This window comes from Patella vulgata, chromosome 7, assembly GCF_932274485.2.
Source record: "Patella vulgata chromosome 7, xgPatVulg1.2, whole genome shotgun sequence".
Classification (NCBI taxonomy): domain Eukaryota; kingdom Metazoa; phylum Mollusca; class Gastropoda; family Patellidae; genus Patella; species Patella vulgata.
Genome location: NC_065885.2, coordinates 15,514,908 through 15,538,277, shown reverse-complemented (window position 1 = coordinate 15,538,277; position 23,370 = coordinate 15,514,908). Strand labels below are relative to the sequence as shown.

Here is a 23,370-nt window from a genome sequence, read left to right as displayed (position 1 = left end):
TTGTTCTCTAGTTGGATAAACTAGTGATCAGGCGACGAACGGTATAGGGGCAGATCTATTTATCTCGACGATCGGTGCCTGACAGAATACTGTAAGACAGCATTTCCGGCAGTCTATTTTTCAAATTTTTCTGGGGGAGGACTCCCTACTTTGACGCTCGTGAGTGGGCTTCGTCGTGATTCGCAAGTCCGTTCGTTTGACACTTTACCTCATCGATCAGTGCCTGAAATACTGCCAGGCTGCATTTCCGGCATGGCAATGCTGTTTTTCAAAATTTTCTGGGGAAGGACCCCTACCCCTAGTTGAAGCTCGTGCCTTTGCTCCCTTAACCTTGGACTTTGCCCCAGCTTTGCCCCTCCAATCACCGACGTCTGGCGCCGCCACTGCATGTACCTTATATTATTATGTACAGTTCCTTGAGTGATTTACCAAAATGTTGTGTTCTGAACGGGCTTTCGTAGATTAATGACGTCACACCCAAGATGTCTGCGCCCACAGGTAGAAACCTGTCAACATCAGATAACCAAGAAACGTCTATTTTGTATTACTTTTACTTTTGCTGAGGACACTGTCAGGCCTTTCAACCATTTCAGACCCATTTCATTAATTTGTTTCTGAAAAGTATCAAAGATGCCAGTCTCTAATAAACACGAAGACAAAATGTTCAACTTGCAATCTCAATTGAGAGAAAATCAGGTAGATCTGACAAGTTTCCTGGGAGAATTAGACAAATGGACAGACGACATCAAGAAAAAGGATGAGAGTTTGCGAAATCAAAAACCAACTTATGGACAGGTACTTTTTAATTACGTATTTTGGATTAAAAAAAAACATATTTATGATTCTACCCAATTCACAAAAAATTAATTTTTAGCTAGTCTAGAGTAGAGTAGGCTACATACTAGATTAAAATTATAATTTGTTTTGTTTGTAAATTTACATTATATTATTTGCCATATTGTTATTTGTCATCCACATGTCTGTTAACATTTTCTTGTGTGTTGTACTCTAAGCAAAGCTGAGGTTTTGAGATATTATTTTTAAAAGCTTGTATTATATCAATTCCATGGCCATGGTATGGTAAAACTGTGGTTCTATTTATGATATACCACAGGAATCAGACCTTTCATCCGTATATATATGCATACACCATAATCAACTAGACAATATTTACATTATTTTCGTTCGTTAACGCTTGTCATTGACTCCATGCGCTGACGTCACACAAAATCGATCTGCAGTGAATAGACCATTGAAACAAGGGCCAAAGATATTTTTAGTTTTTCTCTCCCTTTCCGTTTTCCCCTTTTGCATCGCGATTTTTGTTGACTTTTGGTTGTAGAATCAAAGAAGAAGGTTTTAATATGCATTTTCTGCCAGGTGAATATTCATGATTTTGAGGCGGAAGGATACAAATCTTCAGAGGTTGGTTAGGTTTTTCTGTGACGACAGCGCATGGAGTCAATGGCAAGCGTTAATGAACGAAAATAATGTATATATTGGAAACAAGCGACTATGATATCGTTTTGTGGGGAGTATTTATGCAAATCAAAACGGCTAGATTGAAGAAAAAACATATCTGAGTGAATCGACAGAGGTTTGATTGCCTGAAATTACGAATTGTTGAAAAAATAACGAGCCGAAGCTAGAGCAGGTAAAATCGAGGCCTCAACAGGCATTGCATTCCTGTTCTTTTTTTTATTATATATTGTCTAGTGTCATCATATTGTGCTGCAAGGAAGAAATACATTAAAATTGCGGATAGTTCAAATATTGGTCAGGTTTTTTTTCAAATACTCAGCTGTTATTGGTTATTGCTTTGTAAAAAGGGGGGTTGGATGGCCGAATGGTTAGCACATGCACGCTGTATCATAAGGCCTGTCATTGAGTCAACTGCCGTGGTTTTGATTCCCAGGTTGTACGTGACAAGGAGTAGGGATGCCTGTCCAACCTTGTGGGTTTTCTCTGGGTCCTCCATTTCCTCCCAATGCTAAAGACCCCTACACACAAGCGAATCATTGAAATAAAATTAAACCATATGTTAGTCCCGAAATGACCTAGTTTGTGTTGAGTGGACGTTAAACCCCATTTCTCTCTCTCTCGCATTGTAAAAATTGTTACGTTACCTGTAACGGAAGAAGAAGAATATGAATTACAGCAGGTTACTGTAGGCCTACTGTATAAAATATTCTTTCTCTTATGTGCATATATTTGATTTAATTTTCATAATTTTAGGATTTACCACCAGTCAGAAACAGTCAAGGTAAAAAGAAGAAAAAAAAGAAGAAAAAAGAAGATTCAGTGGAAGGAAAGATGGAAGATAAGCCGAAGCGTATTAGTAGTTATGATTATAGATCATGGGATAAATTTGATGTGGTATGAACTGACAATCTTCTATTGTTTATTAAATTATAAAACTATGCCAACTTGTTGTGGATAATTCTATTCAGGGTACCTAAAATAAAATATGTAACACATTTTAATATTTCAACCATTTAAAGGAGGCAAGTCAACTGAAGTTGCTATCTCAGTATCATCCACAGTCTTCGACGCCATATTGATCAATTTAAATCAAAATTGATGTTGTTGTCTTACCATGAAAAGATGGACTTCCGATATCCAATATTTAAGACCAAATTTGCACATGAATCACGCGCCAGAATGCTTTTGAGCGCCATTTGTAACGAAGCAACTCGATGAACAAGTCTAAACATATCCGACAGGAGAATACTACAGGTGTAGACTGGAATAACCAGACGCCAAAGACTGCCATTCAATTTTGAGTATTCGTGTATTTCGCCGAACATAACTATTTAGAGATTACAGTAAAAACAGATTCGATTGAAAGTAAATCAGTCTATATACATTCATATTACTTCATTATATGAGTTGCGACCCATTTGTGTCTATTTCTTATTGCCAAAAAATAAAGATTTAGCTCCCTTAAATGGAAAAAGTGAAAAATGTTTTTGAGTGCAACTTACCATTAAGTCCATTTTTAGTTCCGAGCAAACAAAATTGTCTTGGGGTGTTGAACATCCTTTTTCTCTGCCATTGGTGGTAAGCCTACTCCAAGAGTGGGAGAATACTCTATGGAAGCCCAGAAATCTGGATATATCTGCATACCAATACAGTACATTATGGGAGATTAGATAAAGAGCTAGAAACTCTCGCTATAATAGTTAAAAACTAGATAATGTAAAGGCAATTCGCTGAAAATTTCAAATTGATCCACTCGGAACCAAGATTTTAGCGATTGAATTTTGGGTTTTAGCCTTGATCATCATTACTAAAGTCGGTACGATAAAAACATAGTCTCGATTATACATTTTTTTAATTAATTATCAATGAGCATTAAGCAGCAGATAGGATTCTAATCTAGAAAATATTGCAGGCTAGTGATGACATCGAGAGTTGATTATGGTCTGGATAAGTTAAGTAATGTCTAATTAATAATTTAGATAACATTTCAGGCCTAAAGAAATTGGCAGATTTAGCTCTTGCATAATGTATGTTTAATTAATATTATTAATATTTCCTACAACTTGTTAGATTTGTTTTAATTTGTACATTGTAGGATAAGGCGTGTGAAGATATAAAAGAAGATAGAGATGATGTATCACTATCAGATCTAGAAACAGATTCTGAATCTGATGAAGAATGGGAAACGATCAGATTACAACAACAGGCTATTGAAGAAAAAAATAAAGTAAATAACCAGTTTAAAGGCCATCCATCGTGGATTTTTTCGGACAAAATCTAATTTTTTAAGGTTTAATCCATGCTAAAATATACACAATTGTTAACAGTAGATATTCTTCCAGCATGGATTCAGTTAGATTAAAAAGAGCCCATCAGAGTATTTTACCCATTGCTTATAGGTGGCACTGGCTTCTTTATATTGTCTGAATTTTCTATTCATATTATCTTTGTAAATACTGTACGGAACAATTTTCTGACTGATATTCCTTTTAGAGATACAACTTTCACAATATCATAGTTTGCAAGGCATTAAAAATCTCACAAATGATGATTGGCAGCTTTAAGCTTAATTTGGGAGTCACGTTGGGTAAGTGAGTAAGTTGCTGGCTCACTAGCCTGGAGGTGGCGCATTCTATCCCGGTGTTGGCCGACAAAGTTCATCAGGATTTTCCGGCGTGGTGCAGGAGGGCCTGACATTAACAGCTGTCTAGTTGTTCGATGGGATGAAAAACTGAGGTCCTGGCAGTTGGAATTCGATATAAGAATGGGCTGTAGCGCTGTTGTCTGAGCAAAATTTCACTCATAGCACACTGTATGGCTTATGTCTGTCTTCATTCGCCCAGTCAGAGCAGAACGGTATAGTGTAAACCCCATTTCATTTCATTTTATTGTTAAGCTTAATTTGCATTCACTTCTCATACAAGGTTGATTACATTCCACCAATGCAAGACCTAAATTGTTTACAGGTATTTTCTTCAGTCCTACAACAACGTACATTTGAATTAGATCTTACTCTTCAAGGATTTTCTTAAGTTTAAAATTCAGACATATGAAAAAGTCGCCACAGTTCCTACATGCGTGTTCCTTTTTGTTAAGAAATGTATTATGTGTTTATTTAATTTTTTCAGGGCAATGAATATTTTAAAAAAGGGGAATATGAACAGGCTGTTGAATGGTACTCTAAAGGGATTTTGTCAGACCCTACAAATGCCTTGTTACCAGGCAACAGGGCTATGGCTTTACTAAAACTAGAAAGGTATTTGATAAACAGAAATTGTTTTTTCAAACAAAACATCATGGCATGTAGTTGTTATTTATATGTCAAACTACATTTATAATGTCAGTGTCAATGTAATGGTATGCTGTTACCAATATATTGGTACATGTATATCTATAAAAAGGAGGAGGGTTGGATGGCCGAATGGTTAGCACGTGCGTGCTGTATCATAAGGCCTGTCATTGAGTCAACTGGCATGGTTTCGAATCCCTGGTTGTACGTGACAAGGAGTAGGATCGCCTGTCCAACCTTGTGGATTTTCTCCGGGTCCTCCGGTTTCCTCCCACTGCTAAAGACCCCTACGCGCAAGCGAATTATTGAAATAAAATTAAACCATATCTTTTCCCGAAATGACCTAGTTTGTGTTGAGTGGAGTTAAACCCCTTTTCTCTCGCTCTCTCTCTCTCTCTCTCTCTATAAAAAGGAAAAATCCAATTTAACTCAGTTTTAGTATTATGTCATATATTATCTATAAAAGAATAAAAACTACAATATATAAATTGAGTATTAGAATTATCTTTTAATTCTTGTTATTCAGGTATGCTGCTGCTGAATCAGATGCTACACAGGCCATCCAATTAGATCCATTATATATCAAATCTTACCTAAGGCGAGCTACAGCTAGGGTAGGACTACAGAAGTTTGATTTAGCCAAAGATGATTACCAACGAATATTGAATCTTGAACCGCAAAACAAAGCAGCAAAGACAGAATTGGCTAAATTAGAAAAGGTAATACATTTTTATCATCTGAATGATGTGGGCAATTGGTCTCAATAATTGATCTATTGATCTTAGTTATGTCATCGTTGTAATTGACCATTTGTTGATTCCTGACATAGAATTAATCACCATCATGTTTCACGAACTTTCTGATCATTAAGTTCAATAATGTAAAAAAGTCAGTTGCAAGATAATGCCACGTATACATGACAAAGAATAGTGTTGCTTATGTAACTAAACAAAAATAAATTGAACTCCACATTGTAGTGAAATTCCAGATGCATATTATTATTTCCCTTACAATATCTCTTGATTAAAGAAGATCCTTATTGCAGAGTTGAAATAACATGCTTGTAAATTTTGTATTAATATATATCTCTTTTTAAAACATTATTACCCCCACCAAACTCCCTCTTAAGTTTCCATTTAAGGGCCTATGACGCTATTTTTTGGAAGCATAAATGTAATATGAGTGTATGTAAAGTGATTTATATTCAATTTTTTTTATTTTTAAAAATTGTAATTTCTAATCAATTATGTTTTGTGAAATACGCAAACAGTCCAAACTGAACGACAATCGTTTATGCCTAATTAGCCCATTCTTCACGTTTTTTTATTATTATTTTGTCATTTGTAAATCAGACATTACAATTTACTACCTCATTGTAAATTACGATATGTTTTTTTTTTGTTCATTGGTTTTGTGCCCGAAAAAAAAATTGGTACACGACTCGTGTACCATATTTTAAAACATTCATTGTGTCTTAAATATTGGATATTAGGATCCCACATTTTCATAGTAACATAACAATATCAATATTGATTGAAATGGACCAATATTGAATTCTAATCTGTGTTTTTAATTTCAAATATTATGGAAAATATTGAGTTAGAGACTTAGCTCCTTTAATAAATCCTTTTTTACACCATTATTGAAAACAACTTTATTACACACATTAGTAAACAAATTTTATGTAAAACTATATATTTTATATATTATAGGAGTTAAGTAGAAGTACCCAAGATAGAGCACCTGTATCTAGTATAGATATTGTAGAAGAAGGAATTGTAAAACCTATTTATAAACTTCCAGAACAAAGATCTAAGGTAACAGTCCTTGAAGTGATGACATACATGGCAATAAATGTCAGGTCCTCACAACAAATTCTTGTTGCATAATCAGTGGATAAATTCATAATGTATTCTTCCAAAGTTAAGAATATGATGATTTTTTTATAGCATATAATTAGTGATGTTTTCATTAAGTAAATTATAAATAATTTAAAGTGAATTACAGAATGTTGTAGGACCTCTAGAAGAGTTGTAGGAAGGGGACCCTGCCTTTGGAATTTAGAATAGATTATTAATTCCAGGAACTGGACCAAACACGTAACGGTCATTTTAAGTGCCGAAAAACTAAGCAGTATATGCCGTCTTTCTAGTTGCTGTCATTTATTCATTGCATCTAATCTTTCTTTTCTTACAGAAGCCATTAAAGAGGATTGAAATACAAGAAATAGGTATTGAAAAAGACGCAAGTCGTGAAGCCGCAATTGCCAAAACAAAAGCTACACAAAGTGTTAAATCTAAAGAAATAATTGAGAAAGAAAGTCGTCGGTTTGAACAATTGATAGCAACAAAAAGTGAAAACACAAATCCAGTGGAAGAAGCGATATCAGAAAAATCAAGCAGAATTAAAATAGAAGATCAGGAAGACACAATATCAGAAACATCAAGCAGAATTAAAACAGAAGAAGTGGAAAAAACAATCTCAGAGAAACCAGGCCGAATTAAAATACAAGAAGTGTCATCATCTACGGATGAAACGGTTACAGCGTCTGAATTGGTTAAGTGTAATAAAAAAACCCAAATCTCCCCAAGATCGGAAAAAGCAAAAGCTCAGCCATCTTCGCAATCAAGTTCACCTCGAACCATTGATGTTATGGAAATGGCTAAACAGAAAACTATTGCCACAACATCATTTCAGTTCATAGCCGATTACAAAGAACTGAAAAACAATCTGGAGGCCTTTTGTGAATATTTTCAGGTAAGTGGAGTTTAATCCTTATTCAAAAAAAATATTCAGAGGGGATTCCCCTTGTCAGTGGTGCAGAACAGTGGGTTAGCAAAGGACAGTGTCTAATCATTCGGATGGAACGGAAAATCAAGGTCCTGCATATACATGTAGACATGCATGTAAAAAAAAAACCCTTGGAAGTTGGAATTAGAGTACGCTGCATGGTGTATGCCCGTCTTTGTTGATCCGATTGGTGCATTTCATTTATTCTAAAGATACCTGTGTTTATATATTTTGGTTGATATTTTGAGTAACATTCTAGTCTTTGTTATAGGTTTTTCTTGTTGATTATGTATGCAGCAACAAATTCATGTTATCTCTTTTCAGGAACATTTATTGAATTTACAGATTGTTTATATTAAAGTTTTTGTTTTTTATTTTAGAGAATTAATCCTACAACCTTTCCAAAACTGTTTGGTGAATCACTAGATTCAGATGTCCTTTTAAATATATTTGCTGTTTTACAGAAGCACTTTCTTCCGTAAGTATATATACTATTCAAAAAAAGTAGGGGATATTTGATTTTTAAGTGTTATTAAAGTCACCTAATGAAACTGACGAAGAAACAAATGACAAAATGAAATGAAGTTCACATTCATCGATTTATTCCAAATGATCGTTAGACTAAGTAAGGCACAGACTGACCATTATAAGGGTAAAATGATACCCGGGGTCAAACAGCAAAGTTACCACAGCATCACAACCAAGTCAGTAACGGGTAAATCCTCCTCTGTTTGCCAAACAAGCATTGATCCGACGTGGCATACTCCTAATGAGACGTCTAAGGTCATTTTGGTCCAGATTGTCCCATTCCTGTTGCAACGCAGCAGCAAGTTCTTGGACATTGGCAGGACGTTGTTGACGTTGACGTAACCTCTGTCCAAGCATGTCCCAGACATGCTCGATGGGGGAGAGGTCGGGACTCAGTGCTGGCCAAGGTAATGTGGTGATGTTCTGTTGTCGGAGGTAACCTGTAACGATCCTGGCCCTGTGACATCTTGCGTTGTCATCCTGGAAGATGAAACGGCGGCCATGACGTCGTGCGAACGGCACAACATGGACTGCCAAGATATTGTCCCGGTAGTACTGGCCTGTAACACGCCCTGCAACAACATGTAAAGCCGTTCTTCTAGCAACAGTGATGCCTCCCCACACCATAACAGAACCACCCCCAAATCGATCATGTCTGATGACGTTAACGTCTTGGAAGCGCTCGTTTCGACGACGCCACACCCTCCTACGTCTGTCCAAAAAATCAACAGTGAACCCTGACTCATCTGAAAACATCACATTGCTCCAGCGTCGATTATCCCAGTGTTGACGATCCCTACACCAACGACGTCTTGCCTGAATGTGATGATCTCTCAAACAAGGGATCACGCGAGGACGTCGGGCGCGAAGGTGACCCCTATGCAGTCGATTCCGAATCGTCTGGCCACTCACTCTCACACCAGTGTCTGTTTGAAGACGAGCGCTGATCTGATTTGCTGTCATGACACGATTTCTCAAGGCCAAGGTACGGATAAATCGATCCTGGGCTTGAGTTGTCGCCCTTGGTCGACCTGAGCATGGTCTGTCCTGTACAGATTGTGTATCACGGTATCTGGACCATAGCCTGCTTATGACAGACTGAGAAACATTCATCGTCCGCGCCACAACCGCCTGTGTTGTGCCGATCTGTAGCATGCCAAGGGCACGTAACCTTTCATTTTGGGTAAGCCGACGCATATCAAAATTTGTTTTCTGGTCACTAAAACAATTAAACTGATGTTTCCACCCTGGAATTCAATGCCACAATGACTGTAACATTCAAAGTCAGAGTCGTGCAAATCTTGGGTTGGACCCCCATGATGATCCCAAGCATCACCTGCATTCCATGCGGTAGCTATTGGTGCGTTTGGGCGTCACATGTAACTGGAAATATGTCATTTGCATATTTTAGTATTATGCCCCCAAAATCAAATATCCCCTACTTTTTTTGAATAGTATACATTTAGTAACAGCAGTATGCCACCATTTTGTGTTATGTAAATTTGCAAAGCAGATTTTAACGGTAGGTAGATAATCTCCAGGCTCCATGTTTGTATTTAATCGGATTAAAAGGAGGTCCATCAAAAGATTTTACCCAACAGGTGGTGCTGGCTTTTTTATGTCATTGACAGAAGATGTTTTCTGATTGTTGCAAAATGTTCAGTACATCACATCTTTGTTAATACTAAACAGAATTGATCCATTTTGCGACTGATATACCTTTTAGAGATTCAACTCTCACAATATTGTAAATGGAATATCGATTTCCAACTGTCAAGGGATCTTTTACGTGCACGTCAATGTGTACACAGGACCTCTGTTTTTCGTCTCGTCCAAACGACTAGACAGCTGTCCTTGTCAGGCCCTCCATCCTGCACCACTGACAAGAGGAAACCACGCTGGAAAATCCTGATAAATTTTCTAAGCCAACACCAGGAGCGATCCCACGACCTCCAGACTAGTGAGCCAGCGTCTTACTCACTTAGCCACCGTGGCTCCAATTTACATGTAAGTTCTGTAATTTGTTTAATGGCCCATTAAGACTAACTATGTTTGTGAAGCTATATATAGATTTATTTTCTTTCAGATCAAAGAAAAATGTTTATCAACATTTAAAATATTTATCAGAAGTAAAGAGATTTTCTATGATTGTCATGTTTATGTCTAGTAAAGATAAACAAGGTATTTATATAAGAGTTTGTAACAATACAATCTTTTTTATCAAATCTAAAATTACAGCTCCATATATTGAGTCTTTTGGAAATGTTTATCAAAATTGTTTTATAGGATTTACATATGTATTGTTTACGTGTAATGAGGCGGGCCACGGTGACTCGGTGAGTACAGCACTGGCTCACTAGCTAGGAAGTCCAGTGTTCGATCCCATTGTTGGGATTTTCCTTCATGGGTTCCTCTTGTCAGTGGTGCAGGACGTAGGGACTTAATAACAGGGTCTAGTCGTTCGGATGACATGTAAAACTGAGGCCCTTGTGTACATCTTGGCGTGCACATAAAAGAACCCTTAATAATTAGGAGTTTAATTGCTGTCCAGGCAAAATTTCACTCATAGCACACTACATGGTTATGTCTGTAGGACCTTAAGCCCCATTTCATTCATTCATTCATTCACCTGTAATGAGTGACTTGTTAAATGTGACTATTGCACTATAACAATTCATAGAAATGAAATGAAATGAAATGGGGTTTAACGTCCTACTGTTCTGCTCCTATACTGGGCTAATGAAGACGGGCATAGAAATGCTTATCCAGACACTATAGCTGTTCGCTTTTCCCAATACACATGAAAATTGTTGGGTTGTGTTTCTCTGAAAAAGAATACCACATCTCTTCGAATAGTAGCATTGGATTATGTAAAAAATATAGAATTTTACCATGTGAATTAAGTTATTGGACACAATGTAAGATTTAAATGCTGTAGGTAATAATAAATTTGTTTGTTTATTTTTAGTTGTGAAAGAATTATTTACTGGTATGCAAGAAAACAAGATGGCGTCCGAGGCTGAAATAAACAAATTAAAGAAAATATACCAGATATAAGCTTGTTAAATGTGAAATATTTATAATAGCAACAACACCTTATTGATTATAACAGGGCTATCAATTTGTTCATATCTCCCAGTACTATCATTGAAAACACCTTTAATTTGTTCTTTGTTTTGTTATTAAATATATCAGAAATAAATCAAGTTTGGTGATATTAAACTGGTGATAATAATCCTAAATCTTAATCCAATTCTCTGGTTTAATCCCTTCCAAACCCATGTGATATACAAATGTAGATTTAAACCGGGTCATAACTAGCTCAGAGCAACGAGGGGGGTGGGAAGTGTTCTCAGGAGTGCTGTAAAATTGACAATGTATTTCTATGGTCCACCCCCCCCCCCCCCAAGTCACGGACCTGGGTTTAAACACACCAGGAATGAAAAAAAAAAAAAAACAGCTGATAAGCTATGAGATGTAGAGAATAAGAAATTGTTATCTATTAAATATTGTGAAAGCCATGTGGTGTTTGTTGGTTAGAGGGGGCGTGGTTTGTGTTGGCTGTGGCGGTTGTGTGGAAAAAGTGAGGGATGTGTTGTGGTTGTGTTAAAACTGTGGGGTGTCGGGGATGTGTTGGTTGGGAGGCAGGGGTTGTTGTGGTTATGTTAAAATCGTGGAGTGTCGGGGATGTGTTGGTTGGAGGCAGGGGTTGTTGTGGTTATGTTAAAATCGTGGGATGTGTTGGTTGGAGGGAGGGGTTATGGTGGTTGTGTTAAAACCGTGGGGTGTGGGGGATGTGTTGGTTGGAGGGAGGGGTTATGGTGGTTGTGTTAAAATCGTGGGGTGTGGGGGATGTGTTGGTTGAAGGGAGGGGTTATGGTGGTTGTGTTAAAATAGTGGGGTGTGGGGGATGTGTTGGTTGGAGGGAGGGGTTGTTGTGGTTATGTTAAAATCGTGGGGTGTGGGGGATGGAGGGAGGAGTTGTGGTGGTTGTGTTAAAACCATAGGGTGTGGGGGATGTGTTAACTGGAGGAGTTGTTGTGGTTGTGTTAAAACTGTTGGGCATCAGGGACGTGTTGGTTGGATGTGGTAGTTGTGTTAAAACCATGGGGGATGTGTTGGTTAGAGGGGGTGTGGTAGTTGTGTGGTTAGAACATTGAATCCACAAGCTGGTTTCACAGATGATTTTGAGCCTAGTCCACTTGCCATTTTGATTTGTCATTTGAATGGTCAAAAATCCTAGATCCCTTGTAGATATTGGTAGGTATATAAGGGATCCATTTGGCAGTTGAAATGTGATGAAGAGTAAACAGGCAACATTGTCCATCTCACATTTTGTTAGTCTCAAAATTACTGAAGTAATCTTTTGACAAGGCGTTAAATCTATTCCACCCCATACCATTTTTATTTCCTGTGTGCAGTACTGGTAAGAATTCACCCATTGCACAACCATGAAAATTAGACAGTAAATAAGGTTATTCTTGTCATACATATTTAGATTTCCATCAATTCCCAATCCTAACAAAACCAGTCAAGATGTTACTCTTGCCATGTTTAAAACATCAAACAAAACCAGTAAAGATGTTACTCTTGCCATGTTTAAAATATCAAACGAAACCAGTAAAGATGTTACTCTTGCCATATTTGGATTTCCAACAATTCCCAATCGTAACAAAACAATTAGTAAAGATGTTACTCTTGCCATATTTAAACATCCAACAAAACCAGTAAATATGTTTCTCTGGCCATATTTAAAACATCCGACAAAACCATTAAAGGTGTTTCTCTTTGTCATATTAGGACGTCAAAAAATGTCTAATTCTAACAAAGTGAATAAACAGAAGATAAACACACAATAACACTTTATTACTATATACCTATTACTATAAATCTAGGATAAACTGATCAACACTACGATAATAATCACGATTTAAATAGTCTATAAGTTCTGTTTTTGTCACCCATAAATAATCTATAACATTATCTTTATTTATTGTAACTTCTCCTTCCTTATACTTGGCCTTGAAGAAAAATATCTGAAATATAGGATTAATTAAACAAAAGGTTACTATCAAACTCTACACAATTAGTGATTAAGTATTGTTTAATGGTCGAGAGCGAGACATTAAGTAATATATTGAAACAGCACGAAGGCTGTGAGGCCTGAGTGTTGTTTTAATATATTACTCAATGTCTTAAGCTCGAGACCATTAAACAACTTAAAATACAGACACTCCGCACATGCTTTTACAGTAAAACACGTCACACGTGTCCAATATTTCATAAGTATAAATAATGTACGATTGGCAAGTTGCCCGAACCATTATTTGAAATAATGGTACGCCAACATCAAAGAGTGATGTCACATCTGTACTTTAAATCAGATAAAAATGAGGCCTATTAAAAAATTTAAGCACTGGCTGAATTATATTGTCAGTAGAATTTTGAAAATTATCAATTCATCAGATCTTTGTAAATAGGCTACGAGAGGAGGAATGGCAACACACCCTTAAAACAGTTGCTTAAGCTGGACAGGCCAGTAGCTGCTGGATCAACCGATGATACCAGCGGAGCAAGAGCCCATAAATAGATATTTGAAAATCCCTGGGGATTTGCAGGGAATTTTAAATATCTATCTTTGTAAACACAAATTTGAATTACACCATTTTTTGACTAATATACCTTTTTAGAGATTCAAGTTTCGCTATATTGTAGTTTACAAGTTATACAAGATTAGGGTGACCCGTGCAGTGAAAGTTTTCCCGACAGAAAGTTGGACTCGACAATGCGAATGTGCACGCTTCGGTGGGTTGTCTCGAAGTGATTTCTCACTTACTACGCAGTATGATAATACTCAGCGCTAGAGTCTATGAGACTATAAATAGCCATCGCAAGTGCAATTTTCTACACATCTATCAACTACAACAGCCGTAAAAAAATCTACTGTTGATGATTCTGAATAGCAGTAATATTTAGCTTTTTAGTTATTACCGCAGCTTTAGAAATTATCTTTGTTTTATTTTTTAAATTGCTTTATCATTAACTGTACCTTTAGGAGCGTCATCTTTTGGTTTAGTACAAATAATATCTCTTAACCTATTTTGTACTCACAAGTGCCCGGATGTTATGGCAGACACTCGTAACCATCTTTCAGTGTATTATTTATGGATGGTTAAATGGTCATAGCTTATTAAATACAACATGACCCTTTATTTAGTGACTATAAATGTGCGAAATGATTTAAGGCTTGGTGTATATATAAATATTGTGGTGTAATTGTTGAGATATTTGGAGATATTTATTTATGGTGGGTCACCCTAACAAGATCCCTTAAATAATCATCAGTGGCTTTAATATACAGAGATATTAACCCGTTAAGTGCGTAAGTCATTATATAATATCCTGGACAACTGCCACTCACTGTGTGTAGGGCGTAATATAACGCCTTGGAGGTATTTTTCCCAACCTATTCCCTTGGGAATTCCCCCACTATCGCAGCATGTGTAAGACTTTATATTACGTCCTGGACAACTGCCACTCACTGTGTGTAAGGCGTAATATAACGCCTTGGAGGTATTTTCCCCAACCTATTCTTAGAACATAGTACATAGTTCTTCGTCACTTCTTCAAATTAATTACACAATAGGGGGTAGTTAACGTTTTAAAAACGTCACGCTTAACGGGTTAAGAAGGGAACGGGTCTCACCTTGGATCCTCTGGTTTCTTTATTTACTGTTTTAGGGTAATTATATTTATAGAAGCCACATGGTGCATTTCCATAAAATACAGATTCTATTACTTCTCCACAACTTGATTTTAACGCTCTAGTAGCTGTCTGTAAAACAAATGTATATACATTAAATTACCGTGGGAACATACCTCTTAATCCATTTACTCCTCAGTAGACAAAGTTCAGTTTAAAAAAAAGGTCTTACTGTCGGCATAGCGACCAATTAACAACCAAAATAAGTGACAGAACCAAAAGACCCCACATGAAACCCCCCAAAATTATCTTTCTTTTTTTCTTCATGGCATTAACCTTTCCATAATTCAATTGGTAATTTAATATTTGATTCAGAAACCAAAACATTGGTGGAAGATAATCTCTGTGGGGATGCAATCAAATTCAAAAGAGATGGAGAGAAATGGGGTTTAACGTCCACTCGACACACACTAGGTCATTTCGTAAGGGTTAGGGTCTTTAGCAGAGGGAGGAACCGGAGAAAACCCACAAGGTTGGACAGATGACCCTACTCCTTGTCACGTACAACCGAGGAATCGAAACCACGGCAGCTGTCTCAATGACAGACCTTATGATGCAACGCGCACATGCTAAACATTCCGCTATCCAACCCCCCTAAATTCAAAAGAGGCAAATCAAAAGATTATACGCAACATGTTAATATCAGCTAAAGAGAATGTCAACATTGCAAATCTTTTTGAATACTTAAAATACAGATGTGAAGTCATCCTTTGATGTTGGCTACCATTATTTCAAATAATCGTATGGACAATGTGCCAAGTGTAACTAGTTCAATTATTGAACCCGAGTAACATATTTCATTGCAAAGCATGTGCAAGTGTCTGTATTTAAGTTGCTTAATGGTCTCGAGCTTAAGACATTGCGTAATATATTGTAAAAACACTCAGGCCTCACGTCCCTCTTGTAGTTACAATATATTACTTAATGTCTCGCTCTCGACCATTAAACAATATTGAATGGCATTGGTGAACCATTTTTGAGATCCAATATTCACAATATTGTGGTTAGCAAGGGATTCAAAATGATGATCAAGGGCTTCAAATCAGATATCCACCAAAACATTTTAAGCTATTACTGTTTTAAATGGAGGGTGGGTGAAAAAGAGTCTCAATACTGTGATCATTTCATACCTCCCTCATAGATTCCCCTGACACCCACGAAGATTGAGGTAATATCCATTTTTCTGTATTTCCTAACTTTTGCTTGACGATTAATATGAGTTTTTCATCTAATTTTCTTTCTAAAGATCTTCTATCATCTGTCTTATCTGCTTCTATTCAAATATAAAATAAAGATAAAATTAAGGCCATAGCTAACTTTTATACCTAAGTAGTACACCAATTCATCGAGTAAGATGTTGGCTCGCAAACTGAGAGGTCCCGTGTTCGATCCCAGAGTTGGCCGCAAAAGTTCATCATGATTTTCTGGTGTGGTTACCCCTTGTCAGTGGGGCAGGACAGGGGGCCCGCCATAAGGGACAATTTATAGTTGTTTGGATGGGATGAAAAACCAAGGTCCTGTGTACATAAAAGATCCCTGGCAGTTGGAATAATTCGATATAAGAGCTGTCCAGGCACACAGGCTCTCAGACAATCCTTACCAAAAATCTGATAAGGGAGGTAAGTTTACTTCAAGGCACTACATTTTTCTCATCATGATGTTTATAGGAATGTATGATTATCCAGTATCATTTATCTCATCATGTTGTTTATAGGAATGTATGATTATCCAGTATCATTTATCTCATCATGTTGTTTATCAATCTGATTAAAACACGGATCCTATTTCGTTTCGTTTTTATAGTTCAAAATTTCGTTTAACTTGTTATTTAACTCGTGTTCTGCTTGAAATGAGGGGTCAGCCAATCAAATGGTCTGTTGAATCGAGTGCTTGACCTTTTTTGCGCGGAACTGTGGGTAGACATTAGCAGCGATAGAAATCAAAACAAAGCAAAGCATAGCCACTTGCAACATCGATTCTGATTGGTTAATCGAATGACTGACGTTATAGGGTCATATGTCGCTTATTTGACATCTGACGTGAACTCCCACTATAACTTGTTAGATCTACATGACTACATGTAGTGTAGGCCATCGGAAATATAAAAAACGGAACGAAATATAGATCTATATTTTAATCAGATTGGTAATTTATAGGAATGTATGATTATTCATATCCAGCACATTTATGATTGTCAATAACAATTATCAGGGTTTCATGTTTCATAATTGAGCATCTCATTTCCAAATTTTTTTTATATAGAGATGCTTCCTGTAACCACGGTAAAGCATTTACGCGTGGTTATTAAGAGACTTTTAGTCTTTTTTCATCTTCTGAAATAAATGTGTTGTGCAGCCCATTTTAAGTGACGTAGGAACATTTATTTTATATGGCCTTACCAGTAATAGTGTCGGCAGTAATAAATGCTTTAGCTTCAGATTCCCAGATATCTTCTCTATCTAGAGCTGTTTGTCGAGTTCCATCAATTTCTGTTTCTTCAAAATCATCTTCTTTTGATTTTTCAGCGTATAACCTGTAAAAATACAATATTCTTTTATTGCACAATCTCTAAAGGTCGACTGAAAAGGTGTAAATTTATCTAACTTTGCAGTTCTATGTCACAAATGACATGATAATCTAGACTAACATAATCAGTAGTATTTGATAACATTGCTTATACAGAATTTAATTAGTCTATGCAAGCTTGTTCCTTAAAGGTTTATCCACTGAGATTTTAAGCAATAAATTCTACATTTCATTTTCTTCAAAATATCTAATGAAGACTAGAAATGAAAAGAAATGGGGTTTAATGTCCTACTCTTCTGCTCCTGTTGGGCTTATAAAGACGGGCATACCCCATACAGTGTGCTATAAGGGAAATTTTGCCCGTGCATTGGCACTATGGCCTACTATTATATCGAATTCCAACTGCCAAGGGATCTTTTACGCGCACGCCAATGTGTACACGGGTCCTCGGTTTTTCGTACCGTCCGAATGAATAGACTGCTGTCCTTGTTAGGCCCTCCATTCTGCACCAATGACAAGGGTAAATCCTGATGAACTTTCTCCGTCAATGCAGTGATTGAACATGCGACCTCCAGGTTAGCGAGCCAGCGTCTTACCCACTTAGCCACTGTGGCTCCCCCTAATGGAGACTGATATTGGGATAATTATATCCATGACTTACAAATCTTCCTTGTGCCTTAATTCGTGGTCTGACAATAAGCTGTGTTCGTTTTCTATTCGACGGATCATTGTGTTGTATTTTTCTTCTATTTGAGTTTTTTTCTGTACAATAATTGGTTTTCTCTCCAGACAAACAGCTCCTAATAGATCGTACCTATCACCCGTAGCCTGCATAACATTTGTACTACTGCATCTTCTACCACACTGTCTTCTCACTACATCTGGAATAATGATAATATCGTACGTACTTCAAATAATAGTCAAAATTGTCATGTATACTTTTACATTAATTAGGTTTAAGTCCAGACAGGTTGCAAGGGATGGAGTGGGATCATGCTCATCAATTTCAGCTTCTCTAGTATTAAAACTGTCCTAAAAATAAATGCATTTGGCCCCTAAACTCAAGAAGAGAGTGCACAAATAAGCAAACAGTCTCACGATTTACAATTTACATCTTCCTGGGTAATATTCCGTTACAAATCTATGACCCCCTCCCCACTGCTCTCTATTTCGGCGATCATGGTTGACCTGATTCACTTTATAAAGTTTATACTGAGGGTTAGGGTCGGGGATATAGGACCTTGAATCATATGGGAGCCACATCAATGACAATGTTCAACTGAATTCAATCCCCTTCACGTCAGATGTCCTGCAATAATTTGGCAATATTAGCGATCCCAACAGTTTCACAAACCAAAATTTATATTAGATAATGAATAAAGGGTTTCTTTAATTGTATACCTCTACATTGTGCTTTACTGATAAACCTGACAGTTTGCCCATGAAGCAAAAGAAGAGACTTCAACATGTTCATGGATGTCGCCATATTTCTTCGTCACTGGACATTAATTCTACAGTCTGGAATAATCAAAACAACAAAATTGTAAAGAGAGTTAACTTTTCCTTGTCGGAAGAATGTCCTACGCATGTCAAACTAAAGAGTTGTTAGAAACAAACAATATGTGTAAATAATCAATGAAAAACTGTGAAAAATATGTGAAATCGATGAAAGTATGAATTGATTCCTCTATTGATCAGAAAAAATGAGTTTTGGGTAAGTATAATTGCCTTGATCACACCTCAAATAACAAAAAACTGTGAATTGCGCTGTATCCTGACAACCGTTTTGAAAAATTAAAATATTGACATTTGCTTCGATTGGTTCAGATCGGGTTTGGTCATGTTCGGTAGATTTTAAATATTATTTCTAAATTTTTGTAAGATAGAACAAGAAAAAGGGTAGCATTCTACATAATTCATGAATTTCTTCATATTTATCAGTTTTTCATGCATAATTTAATCAAATGTTTTGGAACTGAACTCGACTGAACTCAAGCAAGATGAAGAAGTGTTCGAAATCGAAAATATTTATTTTATAATTTTAACTACCGGTACTTAAGTAATACATTGACGTAAAGTCTACCGGTGCCATACCATATAGCCCTTGTAAAAAATACCATAGTTTTAAAATTCATGGTACCACTACCACTTATAACTGTACCATAATGGCAGTTAAAATAAATATTGGTCCAATCTTAATTTTATCAATTTCAACAAATTCTACGTCCATAAATTGATTGTAACAAACTGGTCTTATATAACAGAACAAATGTCTTTTATTACGGTATTTGCTTTGACACATTTCAAGTAAAGTAAGATAAGCATCTGCCAGTTCAAATAATTAGGTTATTGATGCAGCACTGCACAAGACACTGACATGATGCAGTGGTCAATATGAATTTAATTTTACAAACTAAAATCCCCTCTCTGTTGACACAGTACTCGAGAGAATAATAATATTCCATTTAAGATCTTTTTTTTCCAAACTATTGTTGAAATATCACTGTAACAAGTGAGCAGCGACTGTTCTTACGAAAGAGATTTGCTTTGTTACTCTAGCATCACTCTCATGGCGTAACGTTACTATAAATAGCACAACTATTGAGGTACTGGTAGCCAATTCAACAGAACAAGACTAACAAAATATCCCATGAATGGAACAATAAAATGAAAATGAATTAGTTTATGATTTACTGTTATTAATGTTTACTGGCCCATATCCAATAGATCATGTTAATATGTAAATTTTGATTTGTACTGTCTTATTTTTTTTTGGGAAATTGCAAATACTATAAAAAAAAACAACTTTAAAACTGTAAAATGGTTTATTTAAACTTTTCAAGTGATATTATTATTGATAGACAAGCTTAGGTTATTTTTTTATTTCCCTTTGCCATGGAAATACCCATCTCATCATTAGTTGGTGTTAAACCCTACAAGTCAATGTCAGTAGCTAGTGTACTTCATAACCTTTATGATATGATATGTGATATGTTTTTAAAACAAGTGTGAGAAGTATCCTGACTTCACAACAGAACAACTAAACAAGAGGCTTTAAGCAAGTGCTTTTATGAATATTTTAATAATTGGCTTGGGAAGATGTACAGTATTACTAAAATCTATAATATAACACATTCCATAATAGCCTACAGTATTTAAAAACATTTCTTATATTGCAGTTCAAGTACCAAGTCTCGCTTTGAACTTGAAACAACAAATAAAGGGAAAGCAGGAATATTCTTTTTAGGGAAAGGTTTGTATATAAATTCATATCAGTAAAGTCTGCAATTGACTGGTTCTATTACAAAAAACAGCAATTATTTTAAAATGTTCTGTAAATAAGTAATTTAACATTAATATTCATTTGGTTGATATATTTTCTGTTTTAATTCCAATGATATTGAACTTAAAGTTTCTTCATAACCTTATTAAATCTACATGATTTTTGTTTTTGTTATTTTTAAGATATTAAACCAAAACCAACAAGAAAGGTAGGTCATAGTTTTTGCATTACAATTTTTATCTGAGACAATTACAGATACATTATGTAAGATTTAGATAAAGAGCTAGCCATTCTTGCCATAATAGTTCGAAAATAGATAATGTAAAATGAATAATTTGAAAATTTTATTCAAATTACTCTATTGCGAGTGAAGATATTAGCCTTTGAAGGTTTGACAAGATGTGTGCAATAATTTCAACCACCGTACTGGTTGTTCGAAGCTAAGTCTCGCTCCTCCATTTTTCGCTTAAATCAAAATGTGGCTGAACTGTTCTAATCTATTTAATATCAGAGAAATCTGATGCCATTGAGAGTTGATTATAGCCTGGATAAGTTAATTAATGTCTAATTAATAATTTAAAAAAACATTTCAGGTCTAAAGAAAGACCTGCTATAGGTCGATTTAGCTCTTGCATAATGTATGTTTAATGTTTTCATAGTTTTTTGGTAATGTAATTTATATGTAATGCTCCATTATGCCTCTTTTCTTTGTGTCCGGACAATTATTGTTTTTCTTTTCAATCTTGCATGTTGTGAATTTATAAAATACAATAGGGGAATCTTGTCAGAGGTTCATAGCAGTACAATGTAGTATTTATTTGTTTAAGATGTATTTAGAAGTTGCAAACATATAGTATATATTGTCATTAAATGTGAAGGAAATATTCATATTCCATTTCTTTTTCATTTATCCCATTAATACCCTTTTAGACATTGGGTGTAATGTCCATTTGACACAAATTAGTATATTTTGGGACTAATATGTGGTACATCTTTATATCCAAAATTTGCTTTCACATAGCACATAGGTATCTTCATAAGTGGGAGAGAACCAAGGGATCCGTAAAGAACCTTAAGGTTAGCTTGAGTCAACCCTCCACCTTGTCACGTAAAAGCTTAGGATTGAAATAATGAAAGGCCGTATGATTTAAAAAATACATGTTTGACTACTCTTTACCCCCCACCCCCAAGCCCCCTTCCACTTTTAACCTTGAAATTAAATTGTATAATTAATTTGTGTATTAATGTTACAGTATGGTTATAAAGAGAGAGCATTGAGACATCCAATAAGAAATACAGCAAGTAAAGCAGAAAATCATCAATTTGAAGAAACACAAATAATCAACAACAAGAAACCCTTAAAACCTGATAAAAACTTTATTAAAAAGAATCGTGATAAACTCGCAGGGAAATCAGTTCACAATGAAAAAAATAAACCTTTAAATGGTGGTACTGTGACTTTAACACAAGAACAATTAAATGCTATTTTAGAATCTGTGGGTAATTTAAGAGAAGGAAAGGAAAATGCATTACGGATAAGTATTGGTAAGTGTCATACTTTAATTTAGAAGATAAGTATTTAGAATTAATAAGAGGACAATTATTGTTCATTTGATACCACTTAAATTTAAGAGGACTATTATACTCATTTGACACCACTATGCATTGATGCAATAAGTCAGAATCCAAGAAATTTCTATTGTGGGCTGCATTATTACATTGCTTAATCCAAATGGTAATGTGTCTATAAATCATAATTCCCAACTCTAATTGAATGCATTTTATGGTAGATTTTGGCATTCAGCCATTCTGATATTTGACATGTTCTGCCATTCAATCATTTGACCCATTTAGCCGGAGTCATTCTGACATTTGACACAGTCAAACTATTTAAGAACAATATACTGGATCAGGTTATAAGTAATCTCATGTAACCTCAACCATTGTCTTCACAAATTTTAAACATACATTATGCAAGAGCTAAATCTGTCTATTGCAGGTCTTTCTTTAGGCCTGAAATGTTATATAAACTATTAATTAGACATTTATTAACAAAACAAGACCATAATCGACTCTCGATGGCATCGAATACTCGAGATTTTAACTAGATTAAAAAGGTTCGCCATTAAAAAATTTAATTTAAAAATTGGGAAAGCGAGATTAAGTCCTGATTATACCAGTGCCTTGGTTACCACTGTGCACACATCTTGTCAAAACTACAAACTTGGCTGAGAATGAAGTAATTTGAATGAAATTTTCAATATTTTCTTTTCTTATCTATTTTTGAATTATTATAGCAAGAATGACCGACTCTTTATTAAACTCTAACTAATATTTCTTGAACTTTAGATACTAAAAGTAATGCTATAAAAATAGACTCTCCAAGAAAAGATGAAGATCCCAAGTCATCTAGATCAGAAAAATCGGTTAAAGTTTCCAGTAGAAGGGATAAAAAGGAAGACGAAGGAAATATTCTTAGTTTACTTTTAAATCAAGAGAAAGAGTAAGTAACTCATATTATATAACTCATTTTATATAGAACTCGTATTATATTACTCATATTATATATAACTAATTATATTACTCATATGAGAATATATAACTGTAATTATATTCTATTATGAGCCTATACTAGTGACATGTCTAGATTTCACTCCCGGTGTTAGCCAAAAAGTTTATCAGGAATTGACAGCTTGGTTTCCCCATGTT

General features: G+C 35.6%; 3 protein-coding genes across 3 annotated transcripts in view; 2 read left to right on the top strand and 1 right to left on the bottom strand.

Annotated features, from left to right (window-relative positions):
• The first annotated feature begins 455 nt into the window (after window positions 1–455).
• On the top strand, window positions 456–11,565 carry LOC126827682 (RNA polymerase II-associated protein 3). Its single transcript, XM_050557134.2, has 10 exons — window positions 456–795; window positions 2,236–2,376; window positions 3,578–3,709; window positions 4,611–4,738; window positions 5,298–5,490; window positions 6,484–6,588; window positions 6,968–7,528; window positions 7,942–8,039; window positions 10,176–10,270; window positions 11,058–11,565. The coding sequence occupies exons 1-10, from the start codon at window positions 631–633 to the stop codon at window positions 11,144–11,146; spliced, it is 1,707 nt and encodes a 568-aa protein (XP_050413091.2). The 5' UTR covers window positions 456–630; the 3' UTR covers window positions 11,147–11,565.
• A 1,369-nt stretch (window positions 11,566–12,934) lies between these two features.
• Window positions 12,935–23,370, bottom strand: part of LOC126827340 (39S ribosomal protein L46, mitochondrial) — a 19,018-nt gene continuing 8,582 nt past the window's right edge. Inside the window, exons 2-7 of the mRNA XM_050556616.2 lie at window positions 18,780–18,896; window positions 18,040–18,259; window positions 17,252–17,385; window positions 15,983–16,125; window positions 14,796–14,924; window positions 12,935–13,125 (exon numbers count right to left, since the gene is read on the bottom strand). Of these exons, the coding sequence (XP_050412573.2) occupies window positions 12,973–13,125; window positions 14,796–14,924; window positions 15,983–16,125; window positions 17,252–17,385; window positions 18,040–18,259; window positions 18,780–18,864 (864 nt within the window). The 5' untranslated portion in view covers window positions 18,865–18,896 and the 3' untranslated portion in view covers window positions 12,935–12,972. The remainder of the gene's footprint in view (window positions 13,126–14,795; window positions 14,925–15,982; window positions 16,126–17,251; window positions 17,386–18,039; window positions 18,260–18,779; window positions 18,897–23,370) is intronic.
• The window catches only part of LOC126827339 (trichohyalin), a 22,829-nt gene continuing 18,407 nt past the window's right edge, over window positions 18,949–23,370 (top strand). Inside the window, exons 1-5 of the mRNA XM_056102246.1 lie at window positions 18,949–19,092; window positions 20,558–20,631; window positions 20,844–20,869; window positions 21,915–22,206; window positions 23,011–23,164. Of these exons, the coding sequence (XP_055958221.1) occupies window positions 19,082–19,092; window positions 20,558–20,631; window positions 20,844–20,869; window positions 21,915–22,206; window positions 23,011–23,164 (557 nt within the window). The 5' untranslated portion in view covers window positions 18,949–19,081. The remainder of the gene's footprint in view (window positions 19,093–20,557; window positions 20,632–20,843; window positions 20,870–21,914; window positions 22,207–23,010; window positions 23,165–23,370) is intronic.